The sequence below is a fragment of the Notothenia rossii genome (assembly GCF_949606895.1).
Source record: "Notothenia rossii genome assembly, chromosome: 5".
Taxonomy (NCBI): domain Eukaryota; kingdom Metazoa; phylum Chordata; class Actinopteri; order Perciformes; family Nototheniidae; genus Notothenia; species Notothenia rossii.
Window position 1 is genome coordinate 28,410,404 of NC_136903.1, and position 18,623 is coordinate 28,429,026.

General features: G+C 40.8%; 1 protein-coding gene across 5 annotated transcripts in view; it reads left to right on the forward strand.

Annotated features, from left to right (window-relative positions):
* cbfb (core-binding factor subunit beta) overlaps nucleotides 1–18,623 on the forward strand; it is a 39,543-nt gene that overhangs the window by 14,795 nt on the left and 6,125 nt on the right. For 3 of the 5 annotated variants that reach the window (XM_079683282.1, XM_079683278.1, XM_079683279.1), the window contains 2 exons: nucleotides 10,575–10,691; nucleotides 11,355–11,450. In XM_079683282.1, coding sequence (XP_079539408.1) covers nucleotides 10,575–10,691; nucleotides 11,355–11,450 — 213 coding nt within the window. Of the gene's footprint in view, nucleotides 1–10,574; nucleotides 10,692–11,354; nucleotides 11,451–13,368; nucleotides 13,435–18,623 lie in introns of all 5 variants that reach the window. The other 2 variants (XM_079683281.1, XM_079683280.1) reach the window with 1 other exon arrangement.

Here is an 18,623-nt window from a genome sequence, read left to right on the forward strand (position 1 = left end):
AAACTAAATATACATTTCGTCATAGTTTTCGTTATCAAGAATCTATTTTTAGCTTGTCATCGTCTCGTCTTAGTCATGTAAAAAAGGTCGTTGACGAAAAATGTTCGTCATAGTTTTCGTTGAGGAAATTAACACTGCAAAAGAGGGGTTTGAGCAGTATGAGGCATGGCTACAATGGGTGATCTGTTTGGTATTTTAAGCAAAAAACATCACAGACATGTTTTTTATAGGTATGGCCCTACAATATATTTTTCAAATATAGCATGATAGGTCCACTTTAAGTTCACGCTGCAGCGGCGCTCATAGCAATTAGCTAACATTAGCTGCTTAGTGGCGGTAAGAATGGATGCATGGTTAGGCTGGGCCAAACGTAGAGGTACTATTACCGTCGCTGCGGAACATACATCTGATTTTCCACGGCACCCAAAGTGGTTTTTTAAGCATTGAAGTCCTGGCAAATTGTTATTTTAATTTAATAATCATATTGTATTTCACCTGTGAAGTGCTTAAGCGTCACACCTTGAAATGTTAAATTGTATATACTGTATACTATGAAAAAACAGATATTTTTACTAAGCATATTCATATCAGTGGCGTAACTATCGCCGGCCAGGGGCCCATGCAAAAAAAAATTATTAAAAATTAATTTGTCATTTGTCTGTCCAATGACCTTGCTTTCATGTCATGTGATACCTTGCGTGACGAATGAACAGTTTAATCAACCTCAAAAGTTATAGGTACTGTAGCTAGCAGCAGCAAGTTCGGCAGCATCATCAAAAATTGAATAGCTTGCATTTATAATGTACAGCAAACCAAAGCACAAGAGCGGCGCTCAAAAGAGAAAGGACAAGAGAGAACAAGGAGATGTAATGGCTAAACTTATGAAATTAGACAGTTTTTTTTGTCATACATCGTCCTCCAAATCTCAATTAATTCTGTAAAGTGATTGTGTGATTAGTTCGCTGTGCCTTTGTCAGGCTGTGGTGGTCTGAGGCCAGGGCAGGCTGTTATTGATAGCCTACATGTGGCGCTTCTGAGTTACGCCACTGATTCATATCATCACATTGGGACAATCCATATTGTCGGAACGGCATGTTTTCCATTTAGTCTTTTGATGGACATGATAACATGTAATCTCAGCCTCTATCCCCCAAAATTAAAAAACTCTTTCAGTTGACAGAGATGAAAAGCCCTCTCAGATAATTTCTTATCTGACACCTCTGTTGCCCTGTAATTTAGTCATCAACTTTAAGCTTCCAGGATTCTCCTGTGTCACAAGCATATCACCATCAAGTCTGTGTGTGTGTGTGTGTGTGTGTGTGTGTGTGTGTGTGTGTGTGTGTGTGTGTGTGTGTGTGTGTGTGTGTGTGTGTGTGTGTGTGTGTGTGTGTGTGTGTGTGTGTGTGTGTGTGTGTGTGTGTGTGTGTGTGTGTGTGTGTGTGTGTGTGTGTGTGTGTATGTGTGTGTGTGTTTTACTTTGTGTACATCGTGTGAATGTCCAGTAAGCTTGTTTAATTTCAATCAGCATAAGTAAACTTTCTTCGTGGCCTCACAGACTTATGGAGTCTCTCTGTTAAAAGACATGAATGCACCTCAAAACCTCTTCCCTGTACACACACACAAACACACACAGTACCGTCGCCATCTCCTCCCACAGGGTTTCATATTCCCTGCTCCAGGCTTTAGATTAATGACCACACCCACTCCCATAATGCACTGCCACACAGGCACAGACAAGGTCCTCTTTTTATATGCTCTTATTGTGGGATCATGTCTTTGTTACAGAATCTCTAAGTGCATTTACGCATACATGGTCAACAACAAATAGATAGAAAACTGTGTAGGGAGAGGTCAGTCTGGTGTGAAAACCAGCATGTGGGTGTTACTCCATTTCTCTATTCTTAGACCTTCTCTTCCAGTAAGTGTCTGCTAAGCTGGACCTGGGGAATGCACTACTCACCTGGACTTTAACATTTGTGCTTGTCTCTGAAAGCTGCAATTTTTAAGATTTGGCTTGGAATTCAGTTAAACATTCACAACACGAATTAACGACCAACAGAATGTAAAAAGATTACAGTGTTGATATTAAAGCCATTTACGTATTGTGTTGCAAAGATAATCACTGAAATAAGCATGCTAAAAAGCTGTCTCTGTCTCTCCTGTCTAGAAATACCACTTGTTCCTTAAGAGCCGATAATAAGTCACAAGCCAGGTTTACATCCAAATTTATAATATTTTTGACCACATTTTGATTAAATTGTCAAAAGAAAATTTGGGAAAATGCTTGTTTCCATCTATTACAAATATGCGATTAAAAGCGTTTTGTAGTTACAGGTAGAGAGATTAAGAAAACATGTATCGTGTATTCCGCAGAGCAGAAGTTTTGTTAGATTTTTACATGCTTCCTCTCTGTAACCCCAAATAAACTACACATCTGGTTCCATTGCATTTTTTCGCTTTTAGATTTTATGAATACACCAACTTTTACACCTCATTCAAGTGTTAATGTTCTTTTTGAGATAAACGCAGATGTTTTTAGAATATTTTCTTTTCTGCTGCAATTGTGAAATATGCATAACAAGGGGTGGATAGATGAACACGCCCAGTCTGCCCTTAGTGTTTTATTGCCATTATGGTCTTGGTCTTAAACTAAGCTAATCACGGTTTAACGTACATTTGAGTTTAACGCTTGTCTATTTGAAGTGAAATCATGTGATCTTTGCTCAACACTCTCCTCCTTATGTTCTGTCCCACGCTCTCTGTTTTTGTAACTCAATCTTCAGCCTGTGTATATATTTGCATGACATTTCCATCCCCATGAAAGACATAGGAACAAAAAGTGTTTTTTGGCCCCTCTGTGTGCATAGAGATGACTTTGCATAGCATTGATGCACATTATGTGTCTACAGGCAGTTAGAGATTTTGCGTGGGCCGGGGCCAACTCACAATGGAAATACAAACTGCCAGTGAACCAGTGAACAATTACTTTGCAATAGAAAACTTATGACTTGACAAGAGTCTTCAGTATTTCAATTCTAAACACAGAACTGACAGAACGGAAGAATACGATTTTGAGTCATGAGTCTGGCAACACGTTTATTATAGCAAAATTGGTTCAGAGGGAGGACAATGAATAAAACAAAAACAAAACATGCTTCTTGATTTCTAGAGACCAACCCAAAGTCATATGTTGTTCCTTTAACATCTGGCTAATACTCCTTGGAAGTAAAACATAATTGACTGTCGCTTTGATAAGTGTTGTGATGTGTGTGCTGCACAATATATTGTTCTTTATTGTTGTAGTAATATTAACTTCAACTTCAACAATCAGGGCCAATGTAGGGAAAGAAAATAAATTACATATCCGGAAAAGGAGGGTTATATTCAAAAATAAATTATCTTTACATGAATAATCTTTAAAGATTAAAGCTGGGGATGGTTGGCAACATATTTTTTATGTAATTTGTCAAAAATGTTAACCTTCATATGGTAATTCAAGTGGTCTTTGAGAAAGTAAGGATTATCCGACAGTCTAAGGAAAAATGTTCTGCACTGGTAACAATAGTTTAAACATCAAAGTAACACAAAAAAGGGGGCCTTATCTGGTGGAAGCACAACAAAAAGGCCAAAGGAGAAGGACTGTAATCTCTAATTCTGACAGAAATACAGCCCGCACTAACGTGTATGTGTGGCCTTTCCTGTTTACTGGTGTTAACTGTGGTTTCATGAGGTTTTCCAATAAATGTGTGACTTAAATCTCAGGGGATTTCAGAGATTCTGGCACAACATAACTTTATAATCTTCTAGAATACTCAAGTTTGCATTTTCGTAAATGTATAATTGTTGGTGTGGAAATGTGCCCCTTTAGATAATTTCTTTCATACATTTATGCATTACTATTCATGTTTCTTTTAAATTGAAAACACATCTAAAAACGGCCCTCAATTGGCTTTTAATTTAACAACATAAAGTTACAATGTTTTTAAAAAAAAATCAAATAAGCAATGAGTATTTTAGCAGTACACAGTAAGCAGCAGAACAGTATTCAACATTATCACTTATCAGGTGTCAGGTATGTGGTTTTGCAGCCTTTATAATTACAGGGTGGGAAGCAGAACCAGAGAGAGTGACCATGCAGTGGAGAGTCCCGTACTATTATACCTGTGTGTGTGTGTGTGTGTGTGTGTGTGTGTGTGTGTGTGTGTGTGTGTGTGTGTGTGTGTGTGTGTGTGTGTGTGTGTGTGTGTGTGTGTGTGTGTGTGTGTGTGTGTGTGTGTGTGTGAGAGAGAGAGAGAGAGAGAGAGAGTGTGTGTGTGTGTGTGTGTGTGTGTGTGTGTGTGTGTGTGTGTGTGTGTGTGTGTGTGTGTGTGTGTGTGTGTGTGTGTGTGTGTGTGTGTGTGTGTGTGTGTGTGTGTGTGTGTGTGTGTGTGTGTGTGTGTGTGTGTGTGTGTGTGTGTGTGTGTGTGTGTGTGTGTGTGTGTGTGTGCGTGGGATTAAAAACAGCAGGCCAGTCACATGCTGTATCTCCACCGGCTCTCACACCTGGCACAATTATACACACACATAGACTTATCACAGCTACACCTTCCTCTTTCTGTCTCTTTCCTTCCCTTTCTCTCTTTTGCTAGTAATTGTCAATTCCTCTTCATAATAATTGCTCTATAATCTTTCCTCAAAAGAAAGTTACCAAAACCACATTGGACGATTTCATCCCTATCACACGGCCCTAGCATGATTAATAATAATACACCTCATATGCATTTGTTACATATTATAATTATTATTATTATTATTATACTACCAACAAATATATAATAATAATAATTAAAAAAATAATAATAATAATGGTAAATGATTTAATATAATTTATTATTAGTTAATATTATGATTATTATATGTATCCAATTCATATGAGACTCAATTTGTGTTCATCGGAGCCAAATGATTGTGCCACAAGCATTGTAAAAATAGATCTATTTTATTTAATTTATGTTTGCGCTCAAATTATTGTCTGTGCGATGTTTAAAATAGAAACAATATATGTATTTTTTTTATATTATGTTGATAATTTGTCAATGTCGTGCAGCCCTACCAGAAAGAGTTGTTTCTTATATGGTAATGCTATTACATTACTTGAGTTATGTTTTGTTTGCGAGGAATCTAAAAACATCATTTTCATGCTTCTTGATAATCTACCCATCTTTGCTTCTCTGTTGATGTTGAAACAGTGGTCATTTCATCTAACCTTCATGTCCTACATTTTTTTATAACTGCAGGAAATGAAAGCATGGCGTTGTTGTTGGAGTTGTATTCAGTGGAGGGATTATGTCTTTGTTGTTGGCTGTGAAAGAGAAGCTGTGAGTTAATGTGTTTGTCAGTGTGCTGTGGAAATGGAACATGTGATGTGAAGTACAGTGCCATATTGTCCTGGCAGCAATCCTGATGCTGTTTTTTATTTTGTTTCTGGTCATTTATTACCTTTTCTTTAATTAAATGATTGAATGACTTTCTGGAGACAAGAGAAGAGGATGGTGATATTATTGATCTGATAAGACACATGGAAGGATAATGAGGAAGAAAGAAAGAAAAAGTAGAGAGCCTGAGTTGCCTGTGCTGGCTGCTGACTCAGACAGCTGTTTATTGTGTGAATAACACACACATACACACAGATTCTTATTCTAAATGTGCAAACACACTCGCACACACACATACAGTATAGACATAATGGTGCTGGTAATACATTGTGCTGTTGTTTATTTGAATGTGTTTATCAGTGTGTGACTGTTTGCGCTTGCATGTGTGTGTGGGAGAGACAGACTGCCACAACTCACGAGGCTGAAAACACAGTAGCCCATTGTGTTCGCACACCTCGTGGGCATTGCTGTGTGTGTGTGTGTGTATTTGTGTGTGCGTGTGTGGTGTGTAGGGTGTGTGTGCATCAGAAAGTGTGTTGGTAGTCAGTGCGTGACGCAGATGTAGCGGGATGTGTTGGCATACTGTGTCTCATTCAGCCTGATGCCAACCATCTAGTCAGCATGCCCACTGCTTCACACACACACACACACACACACACACACACACACACACACACACACACACACACACACACACACACACACACACACACACACACACACACACACACACAGTAGGAAGTACTTACAGTAACTTGGAGGAGTCTAGATCAAAAGGAATAGGTTGGTGTACGGCCTAAGTTCACATCTTTGCCCGGCAGAGGTTTTGGTTTAAAGTGGAAGAAATACAAAATTGGGCCTTATCCATAATATCTTCTCAGAAAAGTCTATTTCAGAGTCATGACAGATTGTTCGATGATGAAGCCCATTGAAAAGTGTGCCAGATCCTTGTTAGCAGGTAGACACCCCACCAACCCAAATATAAAGGCTTTCAACTGCAGGGCAGTGTGCACACAGAAATTGAAATGTTCAAACAGAAGTCGCAAGAGGATGGAGAAGTGAATGCCAAACAAGATTCATATGACATATTGTCAGTAGTGCATGGACATAGGTATGGGATGCTTTCACTGAATCAATGTTAAAGTGTTACGTCAGCCTACAAAAGTGTGCTCTTGAGTGAAAGTAGATTCTGTTGTAAGAACCTCTAACCTAAGAATATATCCGAAAATACATCAGTCACTTGTAAAAATGGTCTATGTCGCTGTTAAGAATACGTTTCTTCTTATAAACAATTGGTTTATGAGGCCCGTTTGTGCTCAGAATTCACAGGGAAAAAAATTGTCTGCATTGAATCACGAGACTGCAGCTACAGTACTCACTGATTGCAGAAGGAAGTCTTTGCTCAACCAAAAAGAAAGAGGACATTATGTTGTGTATTTGGAACTTCATCCTTTGACTCTACACTACAAATGACTTGAGGTAAATTATGTTGAACAATAAAGTCCTTCAGCCTTAATTTGAGCACTAAAATCACCCACATTTAAGTTTTGATGCTTTGCAATATGCTCATCACGTCATGTTGACTGCAGAATACTGTCAACGGAGATGTGATCTAAATGTTCAGGTTCACACTCACAGGAATGGATGACGTAAGAGCCCAGTGCATGCATGTCTGTAAGAACAGGTACACAAATAATAGTAAAACCGTTATTAAATGTTTCAGGCTATCACCTTTAAACTATTAAGTGACCTCTTCTTTTTGACTATAAGTGGGTCCTTATTGTGTTTTTAGAGTATGCACATGCACAGAGAGAGGACACACCAGAATCATTGGATCCTAATCATGGATTTGATGGATGGATTTAAAGTACAAAAATAACAGCTACTCAAATGAGGAAGGAAATGAATTTGGCACATTTGTTAGAGCTCATGGAAACACATGATGCATTTAGTGAGCAAAACTGAATCTAAAGAAGAACACAGGGCAACAAATGTGAAATTTACATTTACAATTATCAGAAGAAAGTTTAACCGTTCATTATAACATTTCATTGGATTATCAAATGTTTTTATGTTCACATTTATCTGCAAAAGGTTAGAATTGTAATCTGCATTTTAGATAAAGCTAACATGATACATTAACAGGGCAGTTTATACTATTGTCAAGATGTTCTTAACTTTAATTTAGAAATCTTCTCAACAGAATTACTACAGGTAAATACAAATCAGTAGAACAACACACGTTTTCCCACATGGTCTCTGACACCTAGAGCTTTACAAAACTTGCTCTTGGTTTTAAAAAGTATAATTTCCACTGAATTTCATTCTCTATCTTTCTTATTCACAGTGTGCTGTAGTGTGTGAGAGTTCTTCTGTCTTCGTGTGAGTGTGTGTTGGTAAATGGATGTGGGGGTTTGACATGGTTCTCTCTCAGAGGAAGTCTGTGGTTGGGCCGTTTCCACACACACACACACGCACGCACGCACGCACGCACGCACGCACGCACGCACGCACGCACGCACGCACGCACGCACGCACGCACACACACACACACACACACACACACACACACACACACACACACACACACACACACACTTTGCCTGTCAAGCCAAATGGAGTTTCCTTTAAAAGCAACATGCAGCCCCACAGATGTAGAAGCCATCTTTCCCTTACACATCTCTCTCTGTCACACACACACACACACACACACACACACACACACACACACACACACACACACACACACACACACACACACACACACACACACACACACACACACACACACACACACACACACACACACACACACACACACACATTCACTTGAATAAACACAAAAAACCCACAGTCTCTTGGAGTGCGGTCTCCCCTGGAACCCCGGTGCAGTGTGGGTAGCTGCGGTAAAAGAAGTCCCTATGCAAGGCTGTCCAAAAATAGCCTGAATAAAAATGTAGGAACATGAAGTTTGCCCAGTGTTACACAGACGAATCCATTTAACTGGGTGTATCCCCTTTTTGAAGGTAGTGTTTCATTTTTTAAATGAATTCCTAAATATTTATTTACTCAGTTAAAAATACCACCTATAACTTTCTACCCTGGGAAAAATAGTCTGAGTGTGTTTCCTTGCCTCTCACTGTGTGTTGTCTCTTCCCCATGGAAATCAGTGTATCGTGGGAAAGAGGAAGAAAAAGTAAGGAATTTAAGACAGCAACTGTGTCACACTTAAGCAAGGTTTGGATAATATTTTAGGTTGAGAGACACGTTTATACAGCTCTTTTTGAAAGGCTAATCAAAGCATTGCTTCGGTAAATCTGTTTCATTTTTTTGCTCACAAACATAAGCGTCGTTTTGATGATGCTTATGTTTCTGGCAACTCGTCTTTTAGCTCTGCTTTGGTCTCAACCAACTTTTGGCAGATAAATGTCTAGCTTGTAAGCTGCTAAATGCTCATTACTAATGATTACTTGAATAGCTAGTTAAAGGTTGGGTAGGTAAGTTTGAGGAACCGGCTCGAGATACACTTTTTGTTATATTCCATGGAATGCTCTTAACATCCCGATAGCAATGAATATCTGAAGTGCTTTGACAAAAAATCCATAAAAAATGTCATCTGTAGAAGCCGTAATACTGTAAAAAGCACGACCAATCATCTGAGTCGGCCCGCGGCTAAATTAACTGGATGGCCTACCTGCCTGTCAGCCTTCCATCTGTGCACAAACTTTTCTCGTGCCCTCATTGGTCATGTGCGCGTTCGTGTGTGTTGGAGGAGGGGCTCTATAAGGAAGTGGCAGATTTTTTCCGGCTGTGTATTTTCACATTTTAGCGTACTCGAGCTGGTTTCTCCAAAATGACCTACTTACTTACCTTTAACTAACTAATATTAGTTTAGAGTAATCTACACTGCTGCAGCTCAAATGTACTAAGATAAATGGTTCTGTGATCATATGTGTACATTTCCTCATCTTATGAACATACACAGATTCGGCCATACTTAAATAATGTTCTCGTTACATTGCTGCCCTTCTGAAATAGAGCCATAGCCATGTTATATAATCAGGAGTGGAGAAAGAGACCAAGTCTGTGCCTCCTCTGTCTGTCTGACACTGTTGATGGGCTAACTGTGCTGTACAAGAATAACAGAAAAGGATTAAAATGGATAACTCTTTTTATCACTGCTCATTGTCCAACTGTTCTGCTCTCCCTCTCACAAACAGGCAAAACATAAACTCACACGGTCTGACAAAACCGAGGAAAAAAGAGCCTGCTGAAATGTTGTTTTGCACTTTGTTTGGATATATCGGATTGAACTGAAGTCACATGAACATCAACACAGCATCACATTTATTTCCAGGAAACAAATTAAGTTATTACCAAGGATTAGATACCACAAAGTCGTATTTTAGCTGGCAGTCTGTGAAAAAGTCATAGACGGCAATGGCCATTTTAAAATAAAACACACACACACACACACACACACACACACACACACACAAACACACACACACTCAAATACACACTCAAATACAAATGATAAAGATGTTTATTAGGCACATGATATTTATTTTTGACCACTTTTTGTGTATTTAGTCCAATACAAAATGCCTATTAGCCCAAAACACTGGACTGACATCCTGCAGCGGCAAGCACAATGACATACATTTTACACATGTATGGTTGCACTCCCTTACGAAAACGCACTTACCTACATGGGTTGTGCACATGGGCACATGTACATGAATGTCAAAGTGTGTGTGTCTGTCAGTGATTTAGAAGTCTAACCCTCAATTGTACTGGAGAGGTGTTGACGTAGTTGGTGGTTTTTCCTTTTTCACAGCACTAATAGCGAGGTTGGGATGGCTTCCATCCCGGGAGCAAAGAGCTTTTTAAGATTCTCAATTTTCATTTTAACCTGTTATTTTATTGGAAAGGTATTGCTTGCCAAATTAAATGTTATATAGTTGTGGACAGCGTCAGATCTATGTCTTTTGGTACATTCTAGATGTCACTTTTTGCCATATTAACACCTTATGAATAACAAAAACTGGACACATTTTAAATCAAAGCAGGTCAGTGCTGCAGTGATGTTGCATAAAAAAAAAATATATATATCTGTTTTTGGCATTAATCTCTCTCTCTCACTCTCTCTCCATCCAGGTCTATTTAAAGGCTCCCATGATTTTGAACGGGGTGTGTGTGACCTGGAGAGGCTGGATTGACCTACAGAGACTGGATGGGATGGGATACCTGGAACTGGATGAAGAGAGGGCGCAGGTAACACAGCACACGCATGCAGACTGATTTATGTCTTTTGGTGTGAACAACCCATTCTAATTCTCAACTCGTCACATACAAACACTTGGTCAGTACTCCTTGGGTTCACATTTTAATATAATGAGTAGCCCTATGTGTCTAACCAGCAGTGGTTATTGTTCTGTATTGAAACAAAATAACTAGGTTAGGTAAAGGGTAAGATTGTGGTTTGGGTAAAAAAAAAAATCAGTCAAGTAACATCTTTGAAATAACTCCCTCCTAAACCAACTTTATCACTACATCAGGTTTTCTATGCATCTCATTATAACATTAAAAGGTGCCTTCATAATCGGGATCAGACTTCAAGGGGTGGGACAAAATGTTGCTACTTGACGCCCTGGGAATGAGACCAGGATGGTGTGCATGAATAGAAAAACCACATCTTCCCCTGTCTCATCTCACTCTTTATCTGTGTGTGTGTGTGTGTGTGTGTGTGTGTGTGTGTGTGTGTGTGTGTGTGTGTGTGTGGGTGTGGGTGTGGTGTGTGTGTGTGTGTGTGTGTGTGTGTGTGTGTGTGTGTGTGTGTGTGTGTGTGTGTGTGTGTGTGTGTGTGTGTGTGTGTGTGTGTGTGTGTGTGTGTGTGTGTGTGTGCGTGTGTGCCTGTGCCTGTGCCTGTGCCTGCAGCAAGAGGACGCTTTGGCCCAGGCAGCCTTTGAAGAGGCTCGACGCAGAACCAGAGACTTTGAAGACAGAGACCGATCACACAGAGAGGATCTTGAGGTGACAGGTCCTGTAATGGCGATGTTTAAAGGGAAATGATGCTTAATCTCAAAAAGAAGCTGACTGTTGCTTGATAGTTTATCCCCAATCGTGTCTGCTTCTGCTTGAGACCTGTCTTAGCCTCGCAAAGCCGGCCTAATCATCAGATAAATATCTGAGTCTGGATAACATGCCAAGTGAACTATGAGTTTTACCTCTTTGCTGTGTTTTACAGATAAACATTATAATGACTTTTCCACCATCTGACTCAACCACTTATTTAAGATTAACTTAAACACAGCATCACTGTTGGGTGTGCATCTTGGAGTACACCCAGTGATGATTTATTGTCTCATGCCTGATTACACTTCTGCACCACTGGAGGACATCAAGTACAAGCATTTCAGCTGTTATTAAAAGAATACTTCACCCACAAAATGACCATCACTTACAAATGATCCTGTGCTATACCTTCAATTCTTAAAGAAAACTGTGTTGTTCTCACATGCTTTCTCCCAGTAAACAAAGAATCAAAGAAACTGAGAACATTGTTGATAAACTGAGGTAAATGGGGGCTGGATTTAACAATGACCTGATGAATGAGACTTGGATTCAATTACACGACTGCAGATGTTTTTAATGTATTTTTCTGTTGTTAAACGCCGCCCCTGTTTTCTTCAATTCATCGAGAACTTTCTCGTTTTCTTTAATTTTCATTCACCGTGGAGGCATGCGTGGTAAAAGATACATTTTTCCTTCAAGAATTCAATATAGCATGAAGTAAGTAATTAATATACAAAGGCCAATTTTGTGAATTAAGAATTTCTTTGTAAAACAAGAACTGTTAATGCAAATTAAAAACACGATACAAAACGGCCTTCTTTTTGGAGCTCAAGTGTATGTAGAAACAGAATTTATCGAATGAGGTCTTTCCACAAGAGAATTGAACAAAGATATTCAAGAAGTGGGTCATTCAGCTGACCATGTGTAGAAACATTGGCTCATGTTGAAGTCTGAGTGAAGCTGTTATTTCTCTGATTCGAGTCCTCCCTTGGGAGACGACCTTAAGCAAAAAGGGGAGTTTCAAGATTGTGGGATGGCTTTGTTAGTCTAGCCTAACAAAAAGTGTATAAGTCTAGCCTCTAGATTTGCAAAAGGTGTTTTCAGATTTTTTTTCAATATGACACCTAAAGAAATCATCATCTAAACAGCTTGTTAACAGTACATTGTGCACTGTGTTCTTTGCAAAACATTTCAAGAATATTAAAGTCACATTAAGAGACTTAGTAAATAATAAATACTCCAGATCAGGCAAAAATGACAAAAAATCTGTTCTAAATGTGTCATTATGTCTTTAATTAATTGTAGTTACGATATGGCAGGACACTATTTCATTAAAGACATATAGACGCAGTCCAAGTCAAATTTCCATTTGGGTTATATTTGCTTAGCACCTGAGGATTTTGTGTGATGTGTGGTTGTGTGCTTTATTATTTTAAACATACCATTTATAGTTTGAATCATAGGTTAAGTGCATGATCAGTTTGACAATAAATCCAATCTGATTATTGATTTGATTTTACTGAACTATTGAATGACTTATTCAGTTTTGTCATGTGTCCCAAAAGCCTCCGGAGGAAAAGTAGCGTAATTTTGACTAACCCAAGGTACAGGAATTGTGAAATACCAACCTCACAAATTGTCGTAAGATCTGTTCTTAAATTAAGTTTTGTTAATGGAATAATCATCATGTTCACATTTCTGCTAAGTGTCCTACTCAAACACATTAACAAATATAAACACTGAATCACTGTGATTTTTGTAACCATTCCAAAAGCATTTAACAACTTGAAGAAACTCACTTTCCCAGCAAGGCTTTGGGGATGTCAATGGCATGTGGACAAAGTTACAAATGAACCCCAAATTGTTTATTTTTTAGGACCCTGTGGTTTCTAAAATCTGGGACTGATGACACACAGACAGGCAGCCAGCAGAAAAGAACATGGTCTGTGTCCTTCATTCCTCACCATCTATCACACTGTCATGCACTAAACCACCCTATGTGAGTGTGTGTGTGTGTGTGTGTGTGTGTGTGTGTGTGTGTGTGTGTGTGTGTGTGTGTGTGTGTGTGTGTGTGTGTGTGTGTGTGTGTGTGTGTGTGTGTGTGTGTGTGTGTACGTGTGTGTGTGTGTGTGTGTGTGTGTGTGTGTGTGTGTGTGTGTGTGTGTGTGTGTGTGTGTGTGTGTGTGTGTGTCCACTTCTATTCATGTTTGTGCATTTTTGTGTTCTTCCCCAGGAAAACTCTGTTTTGATTTTCATTATGTGTCTGTTCATAAATATGCATGCTCTTCCTTGCTTCTGCTTTGTGTATTAGCTGATTGCATGAGAGACACAGAAACTGCAAAATGTAACTATTTCACAGTGTGTTTGTACAATGGTACACACACACACACACACACACACACACACACACACACACACGCACACAATTCAAGCGTGACCAAAGATCTGCGGCACATGGTGCTTCACAAATTAGACAGAAAGGGAAGGCAGGGACTCAGCACATGTAGGAGGAGGGGCGTGAGAGAAGCACGGACAAGGGGAACAGAAAGACAGGAAGGAAAGAGACATTATGAAGGTCATCTTTCATCTGACTTATCTCATATTTCCTCCTTGAGGCTCTTAGAGAAAAAGAAAACCCTGTGTCTCCTACTCAATCAATATATGTGCCATCACCATCCCCTACTCAACACCAAAGCAAATCCATCTTAGCAATAAACCGAGTTCAATGACTGATTCTTAATAAAACCATCCACTATGTAAAACGATTATTTAGATTTGACATTAGAAATTATTAAGGTAAAATGAAAATTAGACTTTTGTCCCACTTTAGTTTCTATTCTAGCTTTGCCGTCATTTATTTATTATTTGTATTAACATTGTTCACTCGCAGATAGTTGTCAATGATGTGTATAATGAGACAACATTAAGCTAATAGTTTATAAGAAGGTCAAATTAAAGGAATATTCTGTTTTGGGAAAAAGGACTTATTTTTTGGTGGAAAATTGACAGAGACTGATAAAAGAATGAAGACATTTCTCAAAACATCTAACTACCCTAACAAATATATGTGGTGGCCAAAGCCTGAAAGGAAATAGGAACAAGCTGAAAAACAGCAATACTGTTTAGTTTGTTTTGTTTTTCTTGCTCATTAAGTCAAAAGTTAAATGAAATTAATCCATCTAACATTTACAGTCCAGTATATGTGTATAATATACATTTCTTCCAGTTAAATCAATAATAGATGATCAGGAATAGAAGCAAAATGCAGATATTCTGCCCAAAGTCACCAAAAATAAAATGTAATATTTTCATGCAAAAATATTGATCTGAGTAGACATTTTAGATTAATGTAGATTTCATTGCAGTAATGCTCGACAAATAAAACAGTAATGTCCTTTTTACACTGTTTGCTCCCAGAAAGCTGTTTCTCTTTCCATTCCTGAAGCGTTGTCATTTTGGCAGATACAGCATATCCAAAAGAGGTGATATTCCAGTTATTCAAGGTCAGAAGGGTCCTGTCAGAATGATGGATAGAGAAGCAATATATATTGTGAAGTCATGCACTCACACACATACGCACACACAAACCAACACTATTCTCAAAGTGCTCAGCAGAAATAAATGTGGTAGTGAATGATGAGCTGGCACTGAAAGCATTAATATATAATTAGTATTGATCGCCATCAGACCCCCTGAGTTGGTTACCACACACACACACACACACACACACACACACACACACACACACACACACACACACACACACACACACACACACACACACACACACACACACACACACACACACACACACACACACACACACACACCTCCAGTATTGAGTTGTGGTTAAGCAGCCTATAGTGGCCGAGCAGGCTTCCATCTGTGTGCAAATCAATACAACAAGCTCTCCTACCCTTATGATTAGCAAAGAGACCACTCCCTTTTACAAAGAATAAACACTACCGCCATGATTCAGCATCATACATCATAGTTTCAACTGAGCGGGAGTTGCAGGAGTCTGGTTGCACATGACTACTTCATCCACAAAATTAATATTTGAATATTAATCAATTATCAAATGTTACCTTGAATTCATTAAGAGAAAAACATAGTTGGTTTCTCACGCATGCCTCCAAGGTGAATGAAGAATAACAAAAAGGAGAAATTCTTGATGAATTTAAATGAGTAGAGGCCACATTGAAAAACAACAAGACCACATCAAAACATCTGAACGCTCACACAATTTGTTTCTCATTTATGTATGCTTACCACTTTTCCAGCGCATGCATTATTCCTATAACCTAACAATTTAATACACTTCAGTCTTGTCCTCAATCACACTGAGGAGTAGGGTGTACACATACACTAGGTGTAACTAATCACATGTCTAACTACAATACTTGGATTCACGTGGGAAGGTAGTGTACGTAGGACAAAGCAAGTAAATACGCCCAAAACTATTCCGATTTATAAAACACTGCGCACGCACGTCCTGCGCCGGTTTCCCTTTGTAAATCACAATCAACTCGAAATACGGCGCAGCTTTTGCGGGCTGCACGTAACGCCCATATTTGCCTATAAATAGTCAAAGAAACGCCCCGTATTAATATTCATTCAGACTAACTGCAGGAAGAAGATCGCAGGAAATGCCGACAGAACAGCAAAAAAATACATTTCACACCGAGTCAGATTTTGGTTCTTTTGGAGAGGTGGAGACAAGTAAATGATATTGTTTGGTGGATGCAGTTTGAACCAGAGTAGCAGCATGAAGGTCAGATCGTCACCAAAATAAATAAATAAGTGGTCCGAAAAAAGTTAATACAAAATACACAAAATCTTCCTTGGGCAGTGTGTCAGTGTGTTTGTGCCGGGAACAGGGGACACCCCCTTGATGAGAACCTGTACAAATTAGTGTGAGTGGAGTCATGACGACTGGATCTGAATCTTTGTATTCTACATCAATAGGCTTCGCCCTCTAAGGCTATTGGGTAATCCTACTGCGCATGCACAGCACTGACAGACTTAACCCACGCCCACCTACGACCTGGGCCCCACCTACGGACTCACTTCCGTATAAATAGGAAATAGGCCTGACAATCTGCTCCCATTTTCACTGTCAGGCACACTAAAAAGCAAAGATTTCTCTTCTAAAAAGCTTTGTTGCAATTATTAAGGTAAGTCAGGGCTTATGTTTGCCCTTCATGCCAAACAGGATACATTATGAGTTACGACGGGCACTCACGGTGTGAGTCCTGCCTGGGATTGGAGCACGCAACTCCCCAGGTGTTGTGCACTCATTGTGTCCGTCTCCCTCTGGCCCACAGACAGCAGAGGGTGGACGCTCTCGCTGCTGCGGCCGAGGATGATTGGCCAGTCCAGGAGTCTTACTCCGTGGACGAAGCCCTTGACTTATTGGATCCGAGTGGCGGGCAGCAGCCAGTCAGGCGACTCCTTCCCCTCCATTCACGGATCACCATATGGTTCCCCCATCCTCCCTCTCCTCCGTGTGGAGGAGACAGGGCTGACACCGGGTCCCGGGTCATTGGGTCCCTCTCTCCGCCATCACGGCTCTGCCGTCGATAGGCGGTATTCTCCAGGAACTCCCGGAGATCATCGGAAAGGCAGTCGCCTGGAAAGATCTCCCCATTCCCCCGGTTCAGGTGAGCTCTCCTCCGGATGACAGAGCCTACACTCTGCAGTTTACAGGAAACAATCCTGTCATCCCAGGAACAGTGTGTCACGCTCCTTTCAGAGCTGCAGGAACTCCTTTCCCAGGATTCCTCAAGGGTTTTTCACTCCCGGTATTTTCTGGTCCCGCAAGAGACGGGGCGGGGGGAATGAGTCCCGTCCTTGATCTGTCATTGTCCAACAAGGAAATGGCCTTTTCACATGCTGACGATCAAACAGGTGCTGGAGTGTGTTAACAAGGGAGACTGGTTCATTTCCATAGACCTGAAGGATGCATACTTCCACGTAACCGAAACATCATCCCGAAACACAGCAAATTCCTGCGTTTCTCATTCCTGGCTCCACACACTTTTAAAAAGTGTGAGATGGCTCTGGAGCCGCTACACAGAATTGGGATGAGTGTTATTTTACCTGGACGACCTGCTTTGGCTGGCTCGCTCCAGGGAGGAAGTCGCTTTACAGACGGTACAGCTCGTATCTCATCTGTAAAGCCTGGGTTTCATTTATAAACTGGAAGGAGAGCTGTCCTCTTCCCTCCCAGATTATCATTTGGGAGTGGAATAAAACTCGGCCACCATGAGAGTGCGGCTCTCACGGCAGAGAGTGGAGAAACTGACAGCTCTCCTCCGGCGTGTCACACACTGCAGCGTGGTGACAGCCCTCTCCGTGATACAGCTGTTAGGCATGAGGTCAGCTGGTCATGTGGTGATCCCACTGGGTCTCCTTCACATGAGGAGACTCCAGAGGTGGTCATTTGCCTGCACATCGACCCCGTGCATCAGAAGACGCATGGTGTACATTCCTGCGTCCGTGGGTTTAGATTTAACCTACTGGAAAAATATCCACGGCCTGTCAGTGGGGGTGCCCCTGGCTCACATGTCTCTCCACAGCGCTGGAAAATACTCTCCCTATGGAGAGTAATCCAGCACTTCGCCCCGTTGCTGCACAATCAACATGTTGATTCGCACAGACAACAAAGCAGCGGCATGCTTACCTCATTCGCCAGGCTGAATACAGCCAGGCGGCTGCTGTGCTGGGCGCACACACACGTACTCTCTATCAGAGCAGTGTACATTCCCGGCGAGTTGAACAGAGGGGCAGACCTCATGTCCAGAGGAGGTCCTCGCCAGGGGGACTGGAGCCTCCATCCCGAACTGGTCTCCCAGGTTCGGGAGAGCAGAGGTGGATCAGTTCGCTTCACGCGGGAACGCGCATTGTGCCCTCTGGTTCTCCCTGAGAACGCAGGACCACCCACCCCTGGGTTTGGACGCGTTCGCACACCAACCTTGGCCCAGGGTGTTGATAAACGCTTTCCCACCAGTCCCACTGATCCCTCGGTTCCTGGATTGAGTGCAGGAGGAGTGGCTGACAGCGGTAGCACGGGAGCGTCCTGGTTTCCATGCCTACAGTGGATGCTGTCAGGCAGACCGTGGGAAATTC